A 16,008-nucleotide genomic window follows, 5' to 3' on the forward strand; every position below is an offset into this window, starting at 1 on the left:
AAACAGCAGTTCGGATTCGGCATATAAACTGTAGGTACCCTCCATCACTTTAAATGATTCGCACACAGGAGTGGTTAAGAATTACAAGTCACTAGACAAGTCTTAGAGCTATTGTGCCCCCTGATTTATTTATTTTTATTTCTCAACAAGTATTTGTGCAAAAAATTGTAAAAGTTTTCCTCAACTTATGATAGCTTTGCAGGTTTCTATCAAACCAAAAATATTTAATCTTTTGAAAATATCACAATTATTGGTTTTTGTTCAAACATTCGAATAAATTTGATGTATCCAAAAATGTATCACTGAACGCACTCAGTAATTTCTCAATTCAACATCTCTGAACGCAAAGCGAAATCATCACAATCTGTCTTCAATTCGCTTGCTTTTTTCGTTTTTATTCCTGTAATTCATTTCATAAATGAAAAGTCTCTGTCGAAGCGAAGATACCACGAACTAAAACTAAAAATAAGAAAATAGAAAACTAAAAGACGAAAAAAGTGTAGAAAAAATTGCCAGTGAAAAGTATGGATTAAAAATTCTAACAAATTCATTTATTATATCTTCATAAAGTTAAATTATAAAGCTCCAATTGAACCCCAAAGAAAAACATATTTCTACGAAGAAACAAAGAAAATCTATCAAAGTAATTTCAGTACATAATTGTTTTTGTCTCAAAAAAGTCTCAAAAAGAAAATCTAACTGCAAGTTTTCGTTTTCCTCTCGACGACCGACGAGGCGACGATACGGACGGCGAGACAGGTCGAATCGAAATCGAAATTGAAATCAAATCGAAAATAAAGTGATTATGGTAAAAATGAAATAAACTTATCGCACCCAGCGAATTGAAAATAATCAATTTTAGATTTCTTGATTATAAAATATTTAAAACTTATTAATTATTTTTTAAAATCATGAATTTTCGAATAAAATGTACTCAGAATCAGTATCTGAATCTTAGTCTTTAGTGTTTTGTTGTTTATTTATTAAAGCAGCAGCTCAAAGTTTATCTTTATTTTGTTTCTGATTTGTTTTAATATTTCTCCACCTCGATCTGGATTCTTGACATGATATTATCTACCTCTAAATTTTTGGTCAAACTCTAAAGAGAAATCGTCTTCGTCGTTCGTTCGTTTGTCTTTACCATCTCGCCTCGATCTCAGTTCATTGAGTTTCTTCATCTTCGGTCTCCAAAAAGATACAAAAAAGGAAAACGCATATTTTCAAGAACAAAGAACTCATCATTTTGATTTTCGCAACAACGCAGGAAAATCTCAAAATAATTTATTTGTTCTCTGTTTTCTTTTCTTCCTTCTGTCTTAGGGAAAACTCATTACGAAAAATACGAACCAAATCAACTGATTTTTTTGATAATAAAACCAATAAATTTTAGTTTAGTTTTTCGTCGACGTATTGAGACATTTTGAGAAATTAAAAAAGAGGGCCCTGCGTTGTTTTTCGCTTTGGAAGTTGGAAAATCCAAAAAAAACATTTAAATCTATGGTTTTTGTTTTTTTTTTTTTCAAGAAGTTCGTGCGTAACTCGTAACAAAAAGAAGCAAACAATTCTCAAAAAAATTAAAACTGTTCAAAAAGTGAAGTACCAAATTTATTATTATTATTTGCACATTAATTGTTGAGACGCATTGTTGAAAATATTATTGTTGATTGGGTCAACAAGCTAACAGAAAAAGAAGAGGTCTTGAAACAAAAAGAAGGCTCATTACGATTACGATCAGGGCTACAGCTGAAAAAGGGCACTTTGCCAAACAAACATAAACAGGGACTGACAGTAGTGACGGCGGACGGAAAGGAAGAAGCAGGCAACAATATAGAGCACCGAAATTATTGATACCTATTTATTGAAAGAAACTTTTGCGGTGTGCGGTGGCGCGTAGCGGATCACTTATATTGTGTATTTTTTGTGTCTAGTTCTTGTCAACGTCCTCCACATCGTAGTCGTATAGACGTCCATCCAACCATCCATCCGGCCTTGTGCTTTATTTTGGAAACAAGAAGAAAGCAGGAAGCTTCAGCAGCTGAACAATGAGTGAACTATCACCAGAAGAGGTAAGTCTTTTCTTTTTCTGTTTTGTTATGGTCGTGTCATTGTTTAATTAATAGAATTGTATATTTTGTATGAGTGGGTGGAATAAGCGAGCTGCATTTTTTAGGTATACACAAAAATTATTATCCTTGGTTGTTGCTAGAACAATATTTTATTGTTTGAGACTCAAGACTCTTGTTCATTGCATTCCATCTTGTGTGTGTTTTTTTTTTGTGTATTTAGAATAAAATCACACTGAGAATAGAGGTTGATCACATTGAGTTCAATGAACTTGAAAATTAAATTATTGGTTGTTTATTTTTGTTTTGTCGTTTTCTAAAAATGTGTTTATTTGTTTCTGTTCTCCAAAAAATTATGAACTCTAAACAATAATATTGTTTTTCTTGGAAGATGTTACGATTTATAAACAAATGAGAAACAAAAAAGCTTTATGGGTCTTGCTTTTTTACTAAAAGAAGGAGACTACTGTACGGTCTTCAATTTGTTGACTTTGCTTTTTTTTAGAAGTAAAAATATAAGGAGCTTGCAAATGCTTTTCAAGCTAATTTCAGATCCTAGAGAGAAGAATGAGGTCTAATGATATTCAAAAACCGAAATGACTAACTGCATTGAAAATATGCATTTTCACACTTGAAATTACAACAAAACAACTTGAAACGTAAACAAAAAGAACCCTGTAAAACATAGGCTACAAAACTTGCTCGAAATATTCTTGAAGGTAAAATACTGAAAAAAGGGTGGATGATGTGCCGAAAACAGCCCTCAAATGTTAGTAGTAGGTTATTAGGATAAAAAAAATATGTGATGCCTTTTATGATCTTTTCATTCGAAATGTTAAGGCATATAAGGGGGAAGGGAATACGGAAATTAAAAAAAGAAAATAATTACTACATATTAGTGAATTTTGAGGTGATGAAAGCAGCAAGAAAAAATATATAATTCTTTCTTTTATATTGGTGCTCCAGAAATAAACCATAACAATGACTTTACAACTCACTAACTGAATCCATTCATTATTCATTTGGATGTATACGATTCCTTTAGAGAATTGATAAAGTCTATCCACATAGATAGAAGGATTCTAGATTCGTTAGGAAACACAATCTTTTTCAAAAAATGTGAGTAGAGGAACACCACAGGACGGTGTTCTCTCCTCGCTCGCTATGGGTTTTAGTCATTAATACAGTTCTCGTTTAGTTAAAAACTTATTTGGAGGCGGTAGTTTATGCTGGTGATATGATTTTATTGGTGTCGGGAAAGATCGCCATCATGATTAGCGAAAAAAATGAGGTAGATGGCTTTAAAGAAAGTTAGCAGCTGGGCCATGAGTAGTGGACTAGGGTATAATAAGAGCAAAATTGAACTGATACTCTTTACTACCAAAGCTAAAATACCTGCTTTCACTCTACCCCGACTCAATGGTCAAAATAGGTCCTTATCTTTCAGTTCGAACTATCTAGGAGTTATTTTAGATCCCTAACTAAATTGGAAATTAAATACCGAAGAACGGTTTGTGCTTTGGGAATTCAATATAAGATGATTTGGTGCACGTGCACGGTCGTTGTACAGTCTGTCAAGTAAGAGCGTGGTCGACTTTACCGGCAGTTAATGAAAGATTTCGCTCTAATTCCTTCGCGAGTCGATAAAGGGAAGCTTTGTCCTTGATGCATTGTCAACAATAGGTTAAGTTGTCGTTGATCTTTTGAAAGAGAATCAGGTAAAACGCCATGGCGCAACTCAATGAAAAAACCTCTGTTGACTAAAAAACATGTGACAAAGCGACTCCCTTGGGCGCATGAGAATATTGATAGAGATTTTGAAAATTTCATTTTTACTGATGAATATTCTATATGGAAACGTTCTGTCCTTACGCGAACCTGGTCAACTTCCACCAATAGGCTTGTTCAGCGGACCGTAAAACATGGAATAAAGGTGCATCCTTGGGGCTGCTTCTCAAAGCAGGGATTCTGCACTTTGTACCTCTTTTCTGACAACTTAAATGCTGAGAAAATTATAAAAATCTACAAAAAAGCATTACTGCCATCTGCCAAACGATGGTTCATCACAAAAAATGAAGATTGGATTCTGCGATCCTAAACACCGCAGCAAGCTCTGTACTCAGTGGAAGACTCAATCTGGCATCGTCGCAGTCGCAAACCCTATTGAAAATGTGTGGGCATATATTAAACAGAAGCTTCGTGGAAGACGCACATACACTTTGAAGCCGTTGTCTTACGAAATTCGTCGGATCTGGAGATCGTTGCCACTAGAACACGCCGTTAAATTAGTAGAAAGCATACCTCGGAGATGCGATTGGACACATTATTGACTAAATTGCATCATTGTTTGTAATGTATACAATGTACTAAATATGTATCTGAAAGTTTCATAAAATCATTTTTTATAAATTAACACGACCACGCTCTTACTTGACAGTCTGTACGTCTTATTTTGCCTGTTGATGGATTGTGTGCTCACCTGTGCTTAGAAATATAGTATCGACAAATTGAAGGGTTTACAAAACAGCTACCGTCGGTACTGCAGGGGCTCTTCAATCCTGTATCCGAAAAGTATGCAAAATACTCAAATCGAACTCAAACCAAAATAGAAACACTGACAGCCAGGCCGCGAAGTTGGCCTGGCAAGGATCGAGTTGGCCTGGCAAGGATCGGTTTTTCATATTCATATTCCTCTTGGTGCTATAGAGGGCTAAATCTTCTTAATTGGTTGGAAAGAATTCAACCACAACCTTACCGACTGTAATGTATCTAGCTATAAATGGTCTACGAATACAAAAAAACTTCTTTTGTACTTTTATGGAGACTTAGGCATGATATAGTCAGGATAAGAGAACATTAATCAAAGTTGGGCATTCCTCACAATACTCTGAGATCTAGGATGTCTTTCTTCCGAAAATCATTTGTTAACGATTTCAATGATCTTTCGACCTTACTGAACGTGAAGAAATGGAGCTAAGATGTCATTAAATCCGTTCGCTATTAAATATCATTTCTCATCCACAGGTCTTATGAGTTTATAATATAAAAACGGCGCATTCCAGCTCTTATTGAATCACGAAGTAAGGGCATCAATTTACTGCCATCTCTGCCCGCTTACCTGTTAAAAGAAATTTATCGTCTCAATTGAAAGACTATTGATTGTCTAAGATCATTTGGATCGCTATAATAGAATTTCCTTAAGTGAGTTTCGTTTTTGAGCTAGAACAGGTTTCCTCCTCTTACCCGTTACTACAGTTCCTACAAAAATCACCATCTAGTGAGCTTTCCTATTAGATAGTTTCCAGTAATCATAACTTGGGAAAAGATCATGAAGTCAACCCTTCTCTTGGAAGGTGAACGCTTTATTCGATGTTGAAAAAAGTCATCTTGATAAAAACGAAGACCTTCCAGGAAACAGTCTCATTAGCTTTATCAAAGCCTCTAAATTGCTGGAAAATGACAGCTCTTAACATTTAATATATAGGCACGGCGATATCAATTGTCAGTGCCCTTACCCTACCTAAAGGTAACTTTTCAACTGCAGTCGTCAATTTAACACAAACAAATCATCTTTTTTCTATACTTTTTCGTTAACAATACAAATTACGCATAATTTTTTAAATACGAAAATATTTAATGAAATAATATTAAATATAGAATTAAATAAAATACTTCTATTTCTTACAGATAAGAGCCAGAAGACTGCGCATCTTAACTGCTGGTCTAAATACAACACCACGTACAGCAGAGGCTGAGAGTCCTCAACAAGCAGAGAGTATGTTGTTTTTTTATTTGTATTTTATAAACCTTAATGTGATTCTTTTGTGATTTTTTAAAGCTCCACGTAGTTCAACGAATGTGGCCAAAGAATCACGTTTGGTTAAAAATGCGTTACAAATGACATTGGACACCAGCAGCAAAGTAAACACTGAACCCACAATTAGCAGCACATCACCCACTTCAACTTCGACTTCGACTGCACCTGCAACTGCAATTGAAACTGCAACTAAAACTGCAACTGCAATTGCAACTGAAACTTCAACGTCAACTGAAACTAAAACTGGAGTTGAAACGCCAAAATCAATTCTAACAGATGCTGTTCAGAAAATGGAAACTGATGAATTCCCTTTGCTGCCCCCATGTCGCAAATCAACCGATGGCAATGACAAATTCAAAGACTCCGACTCGGGCATTGAGAATATGGAAACCAGTGAGAATACATCACCTGTCACAGATGGATGTCTGATGATCCCAGCTATTGAAGCCATCGAAGAGAAGATCGAACAATACGTCTCGAAGATACTGAATGCCACATGGAACGACAATAGCATTGGCAAATTGATATGCGCACAAGTTGGCAATCTAATCGAGATGTTCCCCGAGAAACGTTACAACTTTAAGACACTCGTTTCGGAAATCCTTATGGAGTGCGTAACGAGGATATACAGCAACGAAAAGCCAGAATCCATTGAGGCAGACAGCTGCGATCAGTATTCGACTCCGAAGAAGATCAAAAGCGACGACACCGAAGTACAGGAGATCCTGGCTAATGTTGTGGCCACCGGGAGCACTGCAGAAGTCGAACCGAGGCCAGATCAACCCAGTTCGTCGCGTCCGAGCACCAGCGACCCACCAACAACACACCTAAAGCCCTTGCGTCAAGGGAAGACCTCTGTCATCTTGTATCTAATCAAATGCTACAAGAACTATCAGAGCGTTAGCAGTCGGGCCGATCTCACCGTGGACCCCTTGTTCAAGACAACACTGGGGTTCATACATCAATCCCTAATGCGGTTTAGCATTCTCGCTTTGAACGACACCCTGCATCAGCACACACAATACCAATTGGACCAGTCGTATCTGCTGGAAATAATATACCAAGATCGCTGTCCTGAAGAGTTCCTGCATGATCTGGTGATTGAAGCCTACAAGTACCCGGCTGATTTCGAGTACATATTCGGACAGTTGCTGCGGGCTTTGTTTATGGGCATGCAGAGGAACATTTGCACGACTTACATGCAGACGGATCAGATACAGACGTTGGCCAACTTGATTGTCATCAAAGTGGGAAATGCTCGACCCATTTGTGATTTGATGGTGAAGCAGGCGAACTTTTTGCCAGAAATCTGCACCAAAATTGCCGGTCGAGAGATTGTCAAGTGCAGTTACTTGGGACCGTTCCTGTCGGTCTCGATGTTTGCCGAAGAGAACATCAAATTTGCCGAGACAAATGGAAGAAGTTCTATATTGGCAGTAACTTCTGGTAAATTTAGACTGGTAAGTCGATCTCAACTTAGCCTGACCCATAAAAATGTCTTTAATTTGTATTCTATTTAATTTTACCAGCAACTCCATTCGATGCGAACTCTTATGCACACAGTGTTCCATTCGCTACTAGTAAATGTCAACAGTCGTCCCATCACACTACAATACATCTCGCAGGTGCTATTGCACAACGAACGACGTGTCCAAATTGCCTCCGACGAGAAGCTCTTGGCTCGCGACGGTTTTGTCATCAATCTGATGGTTGTCCTGCAACAGCTATCGGTTAAAATTAAATTGGATCGTGTCGATCCACTATTTCCATTCTACTCGAATTCACTGATTTACATCGAAAATGACACAAAATTACGATTCACCGAAGAGGAGTACAAGAAATTCTTGGAACGTGATTTTAAAGATTCCGAACACAATGCCAATTTCCAGACGCAATGTTGGTTCCTGACATTGCAAGCTCATCATTTGGGCTTTATGCCAGCCATACAGAGATATCGGCAGAAGACACGAGCCATCAAGGAGTTGCAGAAGTTAATTGACGAATTGGATAAGACCAAATCCCATTGGGAAAATACTCCATATGCCAAGCGTAATAAACAATTCAGGGATCGTTGGTTGAAGCAATTGAAGAAACTCAATAGGTAAGTTAAGATGAAGAAGTGTCTTGTTGTGGTTTAGGGTAATTTATGTGGTTTTAATTTTCCGTAAATATGTGTTATTGTCTACTGTACCGAAGCCTCGTCAATTTGATGCTCTGTCTAATTCCAATTCAAAGAAACGTCTTCCTGTACCCTCACACTCACAATTCATTATTAGGGGTGATTTCAACACAATTCTTCTTGGCTTCCCAAATGGATTTGAGCCTGACAACACCTGATGAGGTTAATCACCATATTCAGCTTGTCATCGAGCCCTCTCCAATATCGTACTCTTAATTGTTTCTCACCTCTGGTCCTGATAAATAAACAATTAGCGTATTTACTCCTCAAGGCATATCACTAAAGGTTTTATATCTGCTAATTTCGCGTGTCAAACAAATCCTATAAAATCAGGATCATTTCCTGGTCGCTATGCTGGTCTATTTAAAAGTTATGGCTGTGTTATGTTATTCTTTTGGAAACAAAAAGTCAAATAGGGTTGAAAGTATCAGACCCAAAAAGTGTTCTAGAGCCAACCGAACTGAGAAGAACCGGAAAAATTTCAAGAATCCAGCAAGGCCTGCAACGCCAATATTCGACTAGCCAAAATTATGAATGACCAAAAACTACTACAAAAGTTTCAAAAATCATGTGAAGTTCTTCCTTGTAACCGGTTCTTACGCAGGTTTCCAATGACAATCCATTTTTTATCTATCTGGAGAAAGCTTATCTCTTTGTAAGGCAATTTGATGCAAACTCAAGGACACAGCGTTTGACAAATCTTTCTTCTCTTCTAATTACCGATCGATTCCACTTACCTCTCTTAAATGACTACGTCAATTGAACATCTTTGTAGTGTTTTTTGGCTCACTTTATCATTGTTTTAACGGACTGTGCTTTAAAGAAATATCCACTTGCATTCTTCCCTTTAACACTATGGACAATTGGCGAATGCTTGCCTTTATTTGTCATAATCGGTCGAACTGTAATTCTTGGTGACTGAAAAAATCACAGTTTTTTTTTTAATTGTTGTCTATATTTTTTGTTGCGACATAAAAAAAATTAGTGAAAATGGACAAAGATTAGAACAAATTAAATATTTATTAAATAAATTAATTACAACTTTTATTGGTATAGCATTAAAAGAACCAACAACGCCCAGTTATCAGGGTTTGGAGGCAAACCTCGACATTGTCAAGGGTGTCAGGACGTTTGGATCATCCAAGAAAAACCAAGCCCAATATTGGGATTCGTTTGCCCTTGATCTAAACGCATTGGGACCTCCTATACGAGATATTATAGAGTGGATATCTTGACCGGTCTCCAATTATCCACCACCTTTCCACAAATCTTTTAACGCACTATGATTCCACACAAACGAGTGATGCGTAGAACCAGGATAGCATCGATAAATCTTATTACTCCATTATTGTCACAAGACTTAAAAATAAAAGATGTACCAGTGGCATGATGGTTAGTGTATTGGACTGTCATGCCAGAGGTCTTGGGTTCGATGCCTGCCAATGCCATCTTAAGTCTTTTCACGGGTACTGCCTCTTGCGAGGAATTGACAAATTCTCCAAGAGTAACTCTTGTCATGAAAAAGTGCTTTCTCAAATTAACCGTTCAGATTCGGCATAAAACTGTAGGTCACTTCTATTCGTGACAACACTACTCGAACACAGGAATGGTTGAGAGTTGTAAGTCACTAGGCCCTAGTTCTCAACGGACTGTTGCGCCACCCAATTTATTTTATTTATTCTTAAAAAGAAAAAGTTGTACCTAAACATCAAGATTCAATTTTGAAGTATTTTACCACCATCACATTAAAGCTGTAAAAAGCTTTTCTATTTAAATATTGCTGTTGTAACTGAGCAGGAGCTATGATACCAATGTGAGTTCCGTCTACGCATCCAACTATCCCTGGGAAGCCTGCTCTTTGAAAAAAATAGTCACTCGCTTCTTGCTTTTCATTAGTGGTCATATCTGTATTGATCCAAACTGGGCAGATTCTTGCTTCAAGGAAATTAGGAACTTCGCTTAAAACTACTGAAACTGTAGGTTGGGAGAAACCTAGCTCAAAGTCATTTCCTACAAAATATTTTGATAACTTCCACATCCGAGAAATAGTAGTGCGCACGCAAGTTTTAAAATGGTTGAAATTGCAAAACTTTAGGTAAGGTTAGGTTAAAGTGGCTGCGAATTCCTAATCCACACACTTAGGCCAAAAGAAAAGGCCAATTGTGATACTACATGAATCTAGAGAGTTACTTTCCACTTGTCGAACTATTTTGAGCTTTTTATAAAGCGAAGAAGATATTTGATATCCTTTTTAGCTAGTACACTGGGATTATTAAAAAAGTAGTCTCCCAGATGAAGTTTGAGTCTTAGTAAAAGAGCAGGGCAAGTGCAGAGAAGGTGAGAGATTGTTTCCTCTTCTTCCTCCTCCATACAGCTCCTGCAGAAGTCATTTGATGCTACACCAAGTCGTATTGCGTGTCTGCCTATAAAACAGTGTCCCGTAAGGGCAGCCATTAGGGAGCTAATGTGAAGTCTTCTTTGAGATAACAATTCTTTAGAGCGCTTTAGGTCCAGTGAAGGCCATATGAGTTTTGTGGCTGCGCATGTTGGTAAATTGTGCCCCCTAGAGTTTGCTATCGCAAAAGCTGTTTCTTTTAGCAGAAGTTTACATGTAGCTATCGGTATTTCTATCTTCTCCCTTTCAGGTGAAATAGGTATGACAGTTCCATTTTTAGCGAGTTCATCGGCTCTACAATTTCCTTTGATATCTCTGTGGCCCGGCACGCAATAGACCCAACATTCGACTTTAGGCGAATTTGCGACCCGCGACTGGTAATACGCCCCTATATCGCGTTTTGCTTACCATTTAGCCTAACTTCGAAATTGATGTAAAGTACAGAGATTAGTTCTTTAGCCGCACTAAGCGAATTGCGAATTCCTTGCCACTGTTTTTTTTCCCTGTCATTACAATTTTTAAGAATTCAAAACCAGATAACATTGACTCCTCCTTGTACCAGAAAATTCTCAAGATTTTTCGAAGAAATATATTTTCCAAGGTTTGCTGATTTGTTGTGACAGTTTTTGTGTCTTCTCAAGTGGTGCTTCCTTAAAACAGCACGGATTCAACATTAAAGCGAAACAGTAGGCTTCAGCATATTGAAGTCAGCCAGTTCCGTTCCACCACCCATAGAGACAATATTTCCAAACTATTACAAATCTTTTACCACCTCTACCAGTTGTCCAAAAATATTTACCTCGATTGATGAGAAAGTTCTAGCTCTGATCGTTGACCTATCACTCCACGAAATCTGCTTCTTTTTCTCTCAAAACTTGTTGTCAGTTGAGCCTATAAGAGGGTAAGCATACATCGTCCGCGTAGTCCAGATGTTTCAGGTAAGATTGGAGGGTGCAGTGAATTCTTGAATATTAATTTGACAAATTTGCGTGCAATACGTCACCAACAGGAACAGTTTTACTGAGAGTCTGCAGCCTTGCCTAACTCCAATTTATATTCCCAACTTCTCTGACAACCATTATGTACCAGGGATGCCCCTCCTGTGCAAGGCAAGCTAGATAAATTCTCTATTAACGCCTTTTCGAAATCGATGATTAACAAGCGAAGGATGATCCGCATAGTGTCCTGCTTTTTCAGAGTCGAATATATCGTCGAGTTGATCTTTTTTTCACTTTAATACTATTATATTATGTTTTCTGTTGTAGGAAGAAGGTATTTTTGTTTGAGGTCTTCTTTTTATTTTAGAAGCTCGACAATCATTCCATTTTTCCCCTCATCAAAAAAGCTCTCTTATTAAATGAGTGTTTTGGAGCTGCTCGCAATAGCTATTCAAGAAGAACTATAAAGTTCAACCACTTTGTCATTCTTCAGTGCTTTGATGGGCGTAATGAGTTCTTCTTTATTAAGGTGCATATTTGTGTTACTTAAGATGGTTCATCAGGCAAAGTATTTACTTTACTAGCAGAAAAGTGTTTTACCTTTTGAGCTAGTCCTCATCTGAAACTTTTATCAGTTGTTGTTTAGAGCTCGTAAGTAACTCTTTAGATGATCCTATTTTAACACTTTCTTGAAGCTTTTTCTGCTTCTTTAGCAAATTCGTTGTTATAATTACGCTTACCACGTGGCACGCTTAGGTCAACTTCCCTCATCTTAAAAAAAGACGTTCAATTAAAAGTTTTTTCAGGTTTTTTAGCTGTATTAAATTATTTATTTTAAAATTTTTAAATATTTCGTTTGTTTAATTATTTATGTACATATTTATGTCTTTTTTAAACATGAAAAATCTAAAATTATTTTATTAATAAATTAAATAATTTAATTTTTCTAGATCAAAAATTTGCAGTGAAGTTTGTCTCTTGGATCCAAAACTCATAACTTCTTGCATGTACTTCTATTCCACTGTTTGTGAATTCCTATTATACCAAATGGAGGGGCGAAAGATCGATGGTCCATTCATATCCAAAGTCAATGCACCACTAATGAAGCCCACTGATGCATTTGCTGCACTGCCCGAGTGGTATGTCGATGATATTGCCGAATTTATCTTGTTCGCTCTACAACACGCTCTAGCCGATCAAAATGCAGTCCGTCAGGCAATCGATCATCCAATTATAACATGGTTACTGACGTGCGTGTGTGCTCCGCATTGTATAAAGAATCCATATGTCACTGCCAAATTAGTTGAGGTACTATTTGTGTTCTCATTGGCTCCATCAAGTTCATCATTAAATGTTTTGGTAATTATTTTAATTTTAATTTTAAAAGAAATATTTAAAAGGTATGCCATATTTATTTTATTTTTTATTTTAGATGTGGAATCATGAACTGTCACAAACAGTTTTGGTCAGTTCGTTGATGAAATTCTACACTGACATCGAAACGACTGGACAAAGTACTGAATTTTACGATAAGTTTACAATAAGGTAGGCTTCGCTTGGATTTTAATTTGATTCAAGTGTTTTACAAAAAGATTTTCGATTTGATTTAATTTTAGGTATCATATAAGTCATTTATTCAAATCAATGTGGGATAGTCCAATTCATAGACAGGTCATGATAACTGAATCTAAATCGGGCAAGCAATTTGTTAAGTTTGTCAATATGTTAATGAACGACACAACATTCTTGTTAGACGAATGTTTGGAGAATCTTAAACGTATTCATCAGACTCAGGTTGGTGTTTAGGTTCCTACCCCACCCCACCCCTCAAAAATTCAAAATTCAATTCCCTAAAAATATATTTGTATTCAATAAAAAGGTTCTGATGATGAACGAGAGCGCTTGGGCTGAGCTGGGATCAGAACAACAACAAACTCGGCTCTCACAGTTGTCTACAGATGAAAGACAATGTCGGTCGTATTTAACACTTGCCAGAGAAACTGTCGAAATGTTCCATTATTTAACAGTAATTTAAAACAGATTGTGGACTTACATATATAAATATAAAATGTTGTATTTTTAGGACGATATTAAGGAGCCCTTTATGCGAGCTGAACTTGTTGATCGGCTAAGTTCAATGCTGAACTTTAATCTGCAACAATTGTGCGGGCCAAAGTGCAATGATTTGAAAGTGAGAAATCCAGCGAAATATGGTTGGGAGCCAAGACGCCTGCTCGGCCAAATATTCGACATATATTTACATCTTGACTGTGATAGATTCGCGCAAGCGCTTGCCGCTGACGAGCGATCATTTCAAAAGCATCTTTTCGACGATGCAGCAAATCGTATCGAACGGCTTGGCATTCGATCGACCATTGAAGTGGAGAAGTTTAGGGCATTGATTACAAAAGCTCATGACACATATGGTTAGTAATTTTATTTTAAAATTTATTTTCTATAAATTACATTTTTTTTTAAACAGTTGCTAATCAACAAGCAGAAGACGAGTGCGCGGATGCGCCTGATGAGTTCAAGGATCCTTTAATGGATACTCTAATGTTGGATCCAGTTATTCTACCGTCAGGTACGGTAATGGACCGAGCAATAATCACCCGCCATCTTCTGAACAGCAGTACGGATCCCTTCAATCGACAGCCGCTCACCGAGGATATGCTCATCCCAAATGTAGAACTGAAGGATCGCATAGACGCCTGGCGGCGGGAGAAGCGAGACAAAAGACAAAATCAGCAGCAATTGGACTTATTTGATAAAAGTAGCTAAGCACATTATCATTTTTCTCAAATACGCGAGTTAATATATAAATAATTTGTAGTAGTTGTGTTTTTTTTTTCTTTTCTTTCTAATTTTTCTAAATTTAAATTTTTATATGCAATTTGTTTATATAAAATTATTATTATTATTAATATTCATTCATTTGTTCATTTAATATTTTGATTATGTTTTTGGTTTTTTTGTTTTGCTAGGAACTTAATTTGATTAGTTAAAAAGTTTGTACGTTCAATTAGGAAGAAAATATTGAGAGTAGTTTATTCAGATTCACCCAAAACACAACCGAACCGCTCATCGTCGTCATTTGTTTTGAAATTGTTTGTTGCTGTGGTTGGTTGTGCTGGGGGGGATTATTATTGGCGTTATGTTAATTTTTCTTTCTTTCTTTTGTTTATCTTTGAAATATCTGTATTAGATACATAGTATTTAAATTGCTTATAAATAAAGAGAAAAGAACAAAAACAAAATAAAAACGAGAATAAGAAATGATAGTTTAAACATTTATGTAAACTGGAACTAATATAATATAAAAATATATATATACATGATTACATATAAAAATAATTTAGAGAAAACAAAAAAGGAAATCGAAAAATATACAAACAATTTTGTCATAAGTGTAAAAATTCAATTATTGTTATTATTTTAAAAAGTCTGAAAGTCTTATCGCTTATTTATTTAACGTCGAGATTGAGGGCATTGCACTGGTCGATGAGGTTTCACCATGGCAAGCAAATTGCACTCTTTTGAGGACCTTATTTTACAAATCCGACTCCACAATCACTCACGATCTATAAAATTCGTGATGGTTTTCCAAATCTAAAATCCCTATCTTTAATATTCATTTTAAATATTAATATCAGCAATATAACGTGAGTTAGAAGAAGAGATCATGAAAGCTTCATATCCGAGAACGTTGTGCAGCATTAAGAAAACATGAACTCGATGAACTTTTGTAATTTGGTGAATAATTTGAATGGTAAAAACTTTATTATCCATCCCAAGTTGAGACCCAAGCTTTTGTGCAGACCATTTTTAAAATTTGCTAAACCCAATTCACGAAAGAAACAACTTTCACTTTGCACCTCCGGGTAGTTATAATAAAATTTTTGACACACATGTAACCTACGAAAAAGTAAATACAGTAATGAACAAAATGAAGGATGGAAAAGCAGCGCGCTCCAATGGAATACCAGTATATTTTTTTTTTACGGCAGTTTACAACAAGATTTTGGGAACAGATATGACTACTCAAGAATTTTTTCGATCCACAAAAAAGGAGACTGGTCTGTGATTTCGAAATCTCGATGAATATCATTTTTAAATTCGTAATATAAAATATTTGCAGCTATTCTGCAAGCACGGTTCAATAAATGGATTGATGAAAATAAGTTGTTGAAAGAATTTCAGGCTGGCTTTAGATCCGGTTACTCAACAATCGATTATATCTTTGTTCTGAAAAGCATTGCGGATTCGTTAATAAGAAGAAGGAACAAGTTCAGAACGGAATCAGGCGTAAGACAAAGTTGCACTATGAGCCCAAGCCTATTCGCTCTCTTTAAAGAAGACTTAGTCGATTTCTTATCTGTTTGTATCGAACACACTGGAGAATAAATTAAAGCATTGTTGTTCACGGATAATATTGTGGTTTTCGCGTCATCTCTAGAATTGCTGCACCTTATGACTAACCGAATTTTTGAGTACTGTAAAATATTGTACATGGAAAGTTCCAAGATCATAATTTTCAAGAATGGAGAAGGGAGAAATTGCCTTAATGAAAAACGGAACTACAAAGCTGAGAATATAGAGATAGTTAAAGAGTTCTA

The 16,008-nt window shown here is 36.3% G+C and overlaps 2 protein-coding genes across 5 annotated transcripts in view; both read left to right on the forward strand.

The window, feature by feature from the left end:
- LOC129949345 (WASH complex subunit 3) overlaps positions 1-16,008 on the forward strand; it is a 191,588-nt gene that overhangs the window by 11,138 nt on the left and 164,442 nt on the right. The gene's annotated exons all lie outside the window — the stretch shown is intronic.
- On the forward strand, positions 386-14,813 carry LOC129949333 (ubiquitin conjugation factor E4 B). Of its 4 annotated transcripts, none has more exons than XM_056060727.1 (11): positions 386-522; positions 1,525-2,066; positions 5,751-5,838; positions 5,902-7,340; positions 7,410-7,981; positions 12,343-12,751; positions 12,825-12,937; positions 13,009-13,186; positions 13,272-13,418; positions 13,476-13,818; positions 13,875-14,813. In XM_056060727.1, exons 2-11 carry the CDS (start codon positions 2,043-2,045, stop codon positions 14,171-14,173), a joined length of 3,612 nt encoding a protein of 1,203 aa, XP_055916702.1. In that variant the 5' UTR covers positions 386-522; positions 1,525-2,042; the 3' UTR covers positions 14,174-14,813. The 4 variants fall into 4 exon arrangements, with proteins under 4 accessions (XP_055916702.1, XP_055916705.1, XP_055916703.1 ...); XM_056060730.1 differs by having other exon boundaries at positions 405-522; positions 1,929-2,066; XM_056060728.1 differs by having other exon boundaries at positions 414-643.

This window comes from Eupeodes corollae, chromosome 3, assembly GCF_945859685.1.
Source record: "Eupeodes corollae chromosome 3, idEupCoro1.1, whole genome shotgun sequence".
NCBI classification, from domain to species: Eukaryota; Metazoa; Arthropoda; class Insecta; order Diptera; family Syrphidae; genus Eupeodes; species Eupeodes corollae.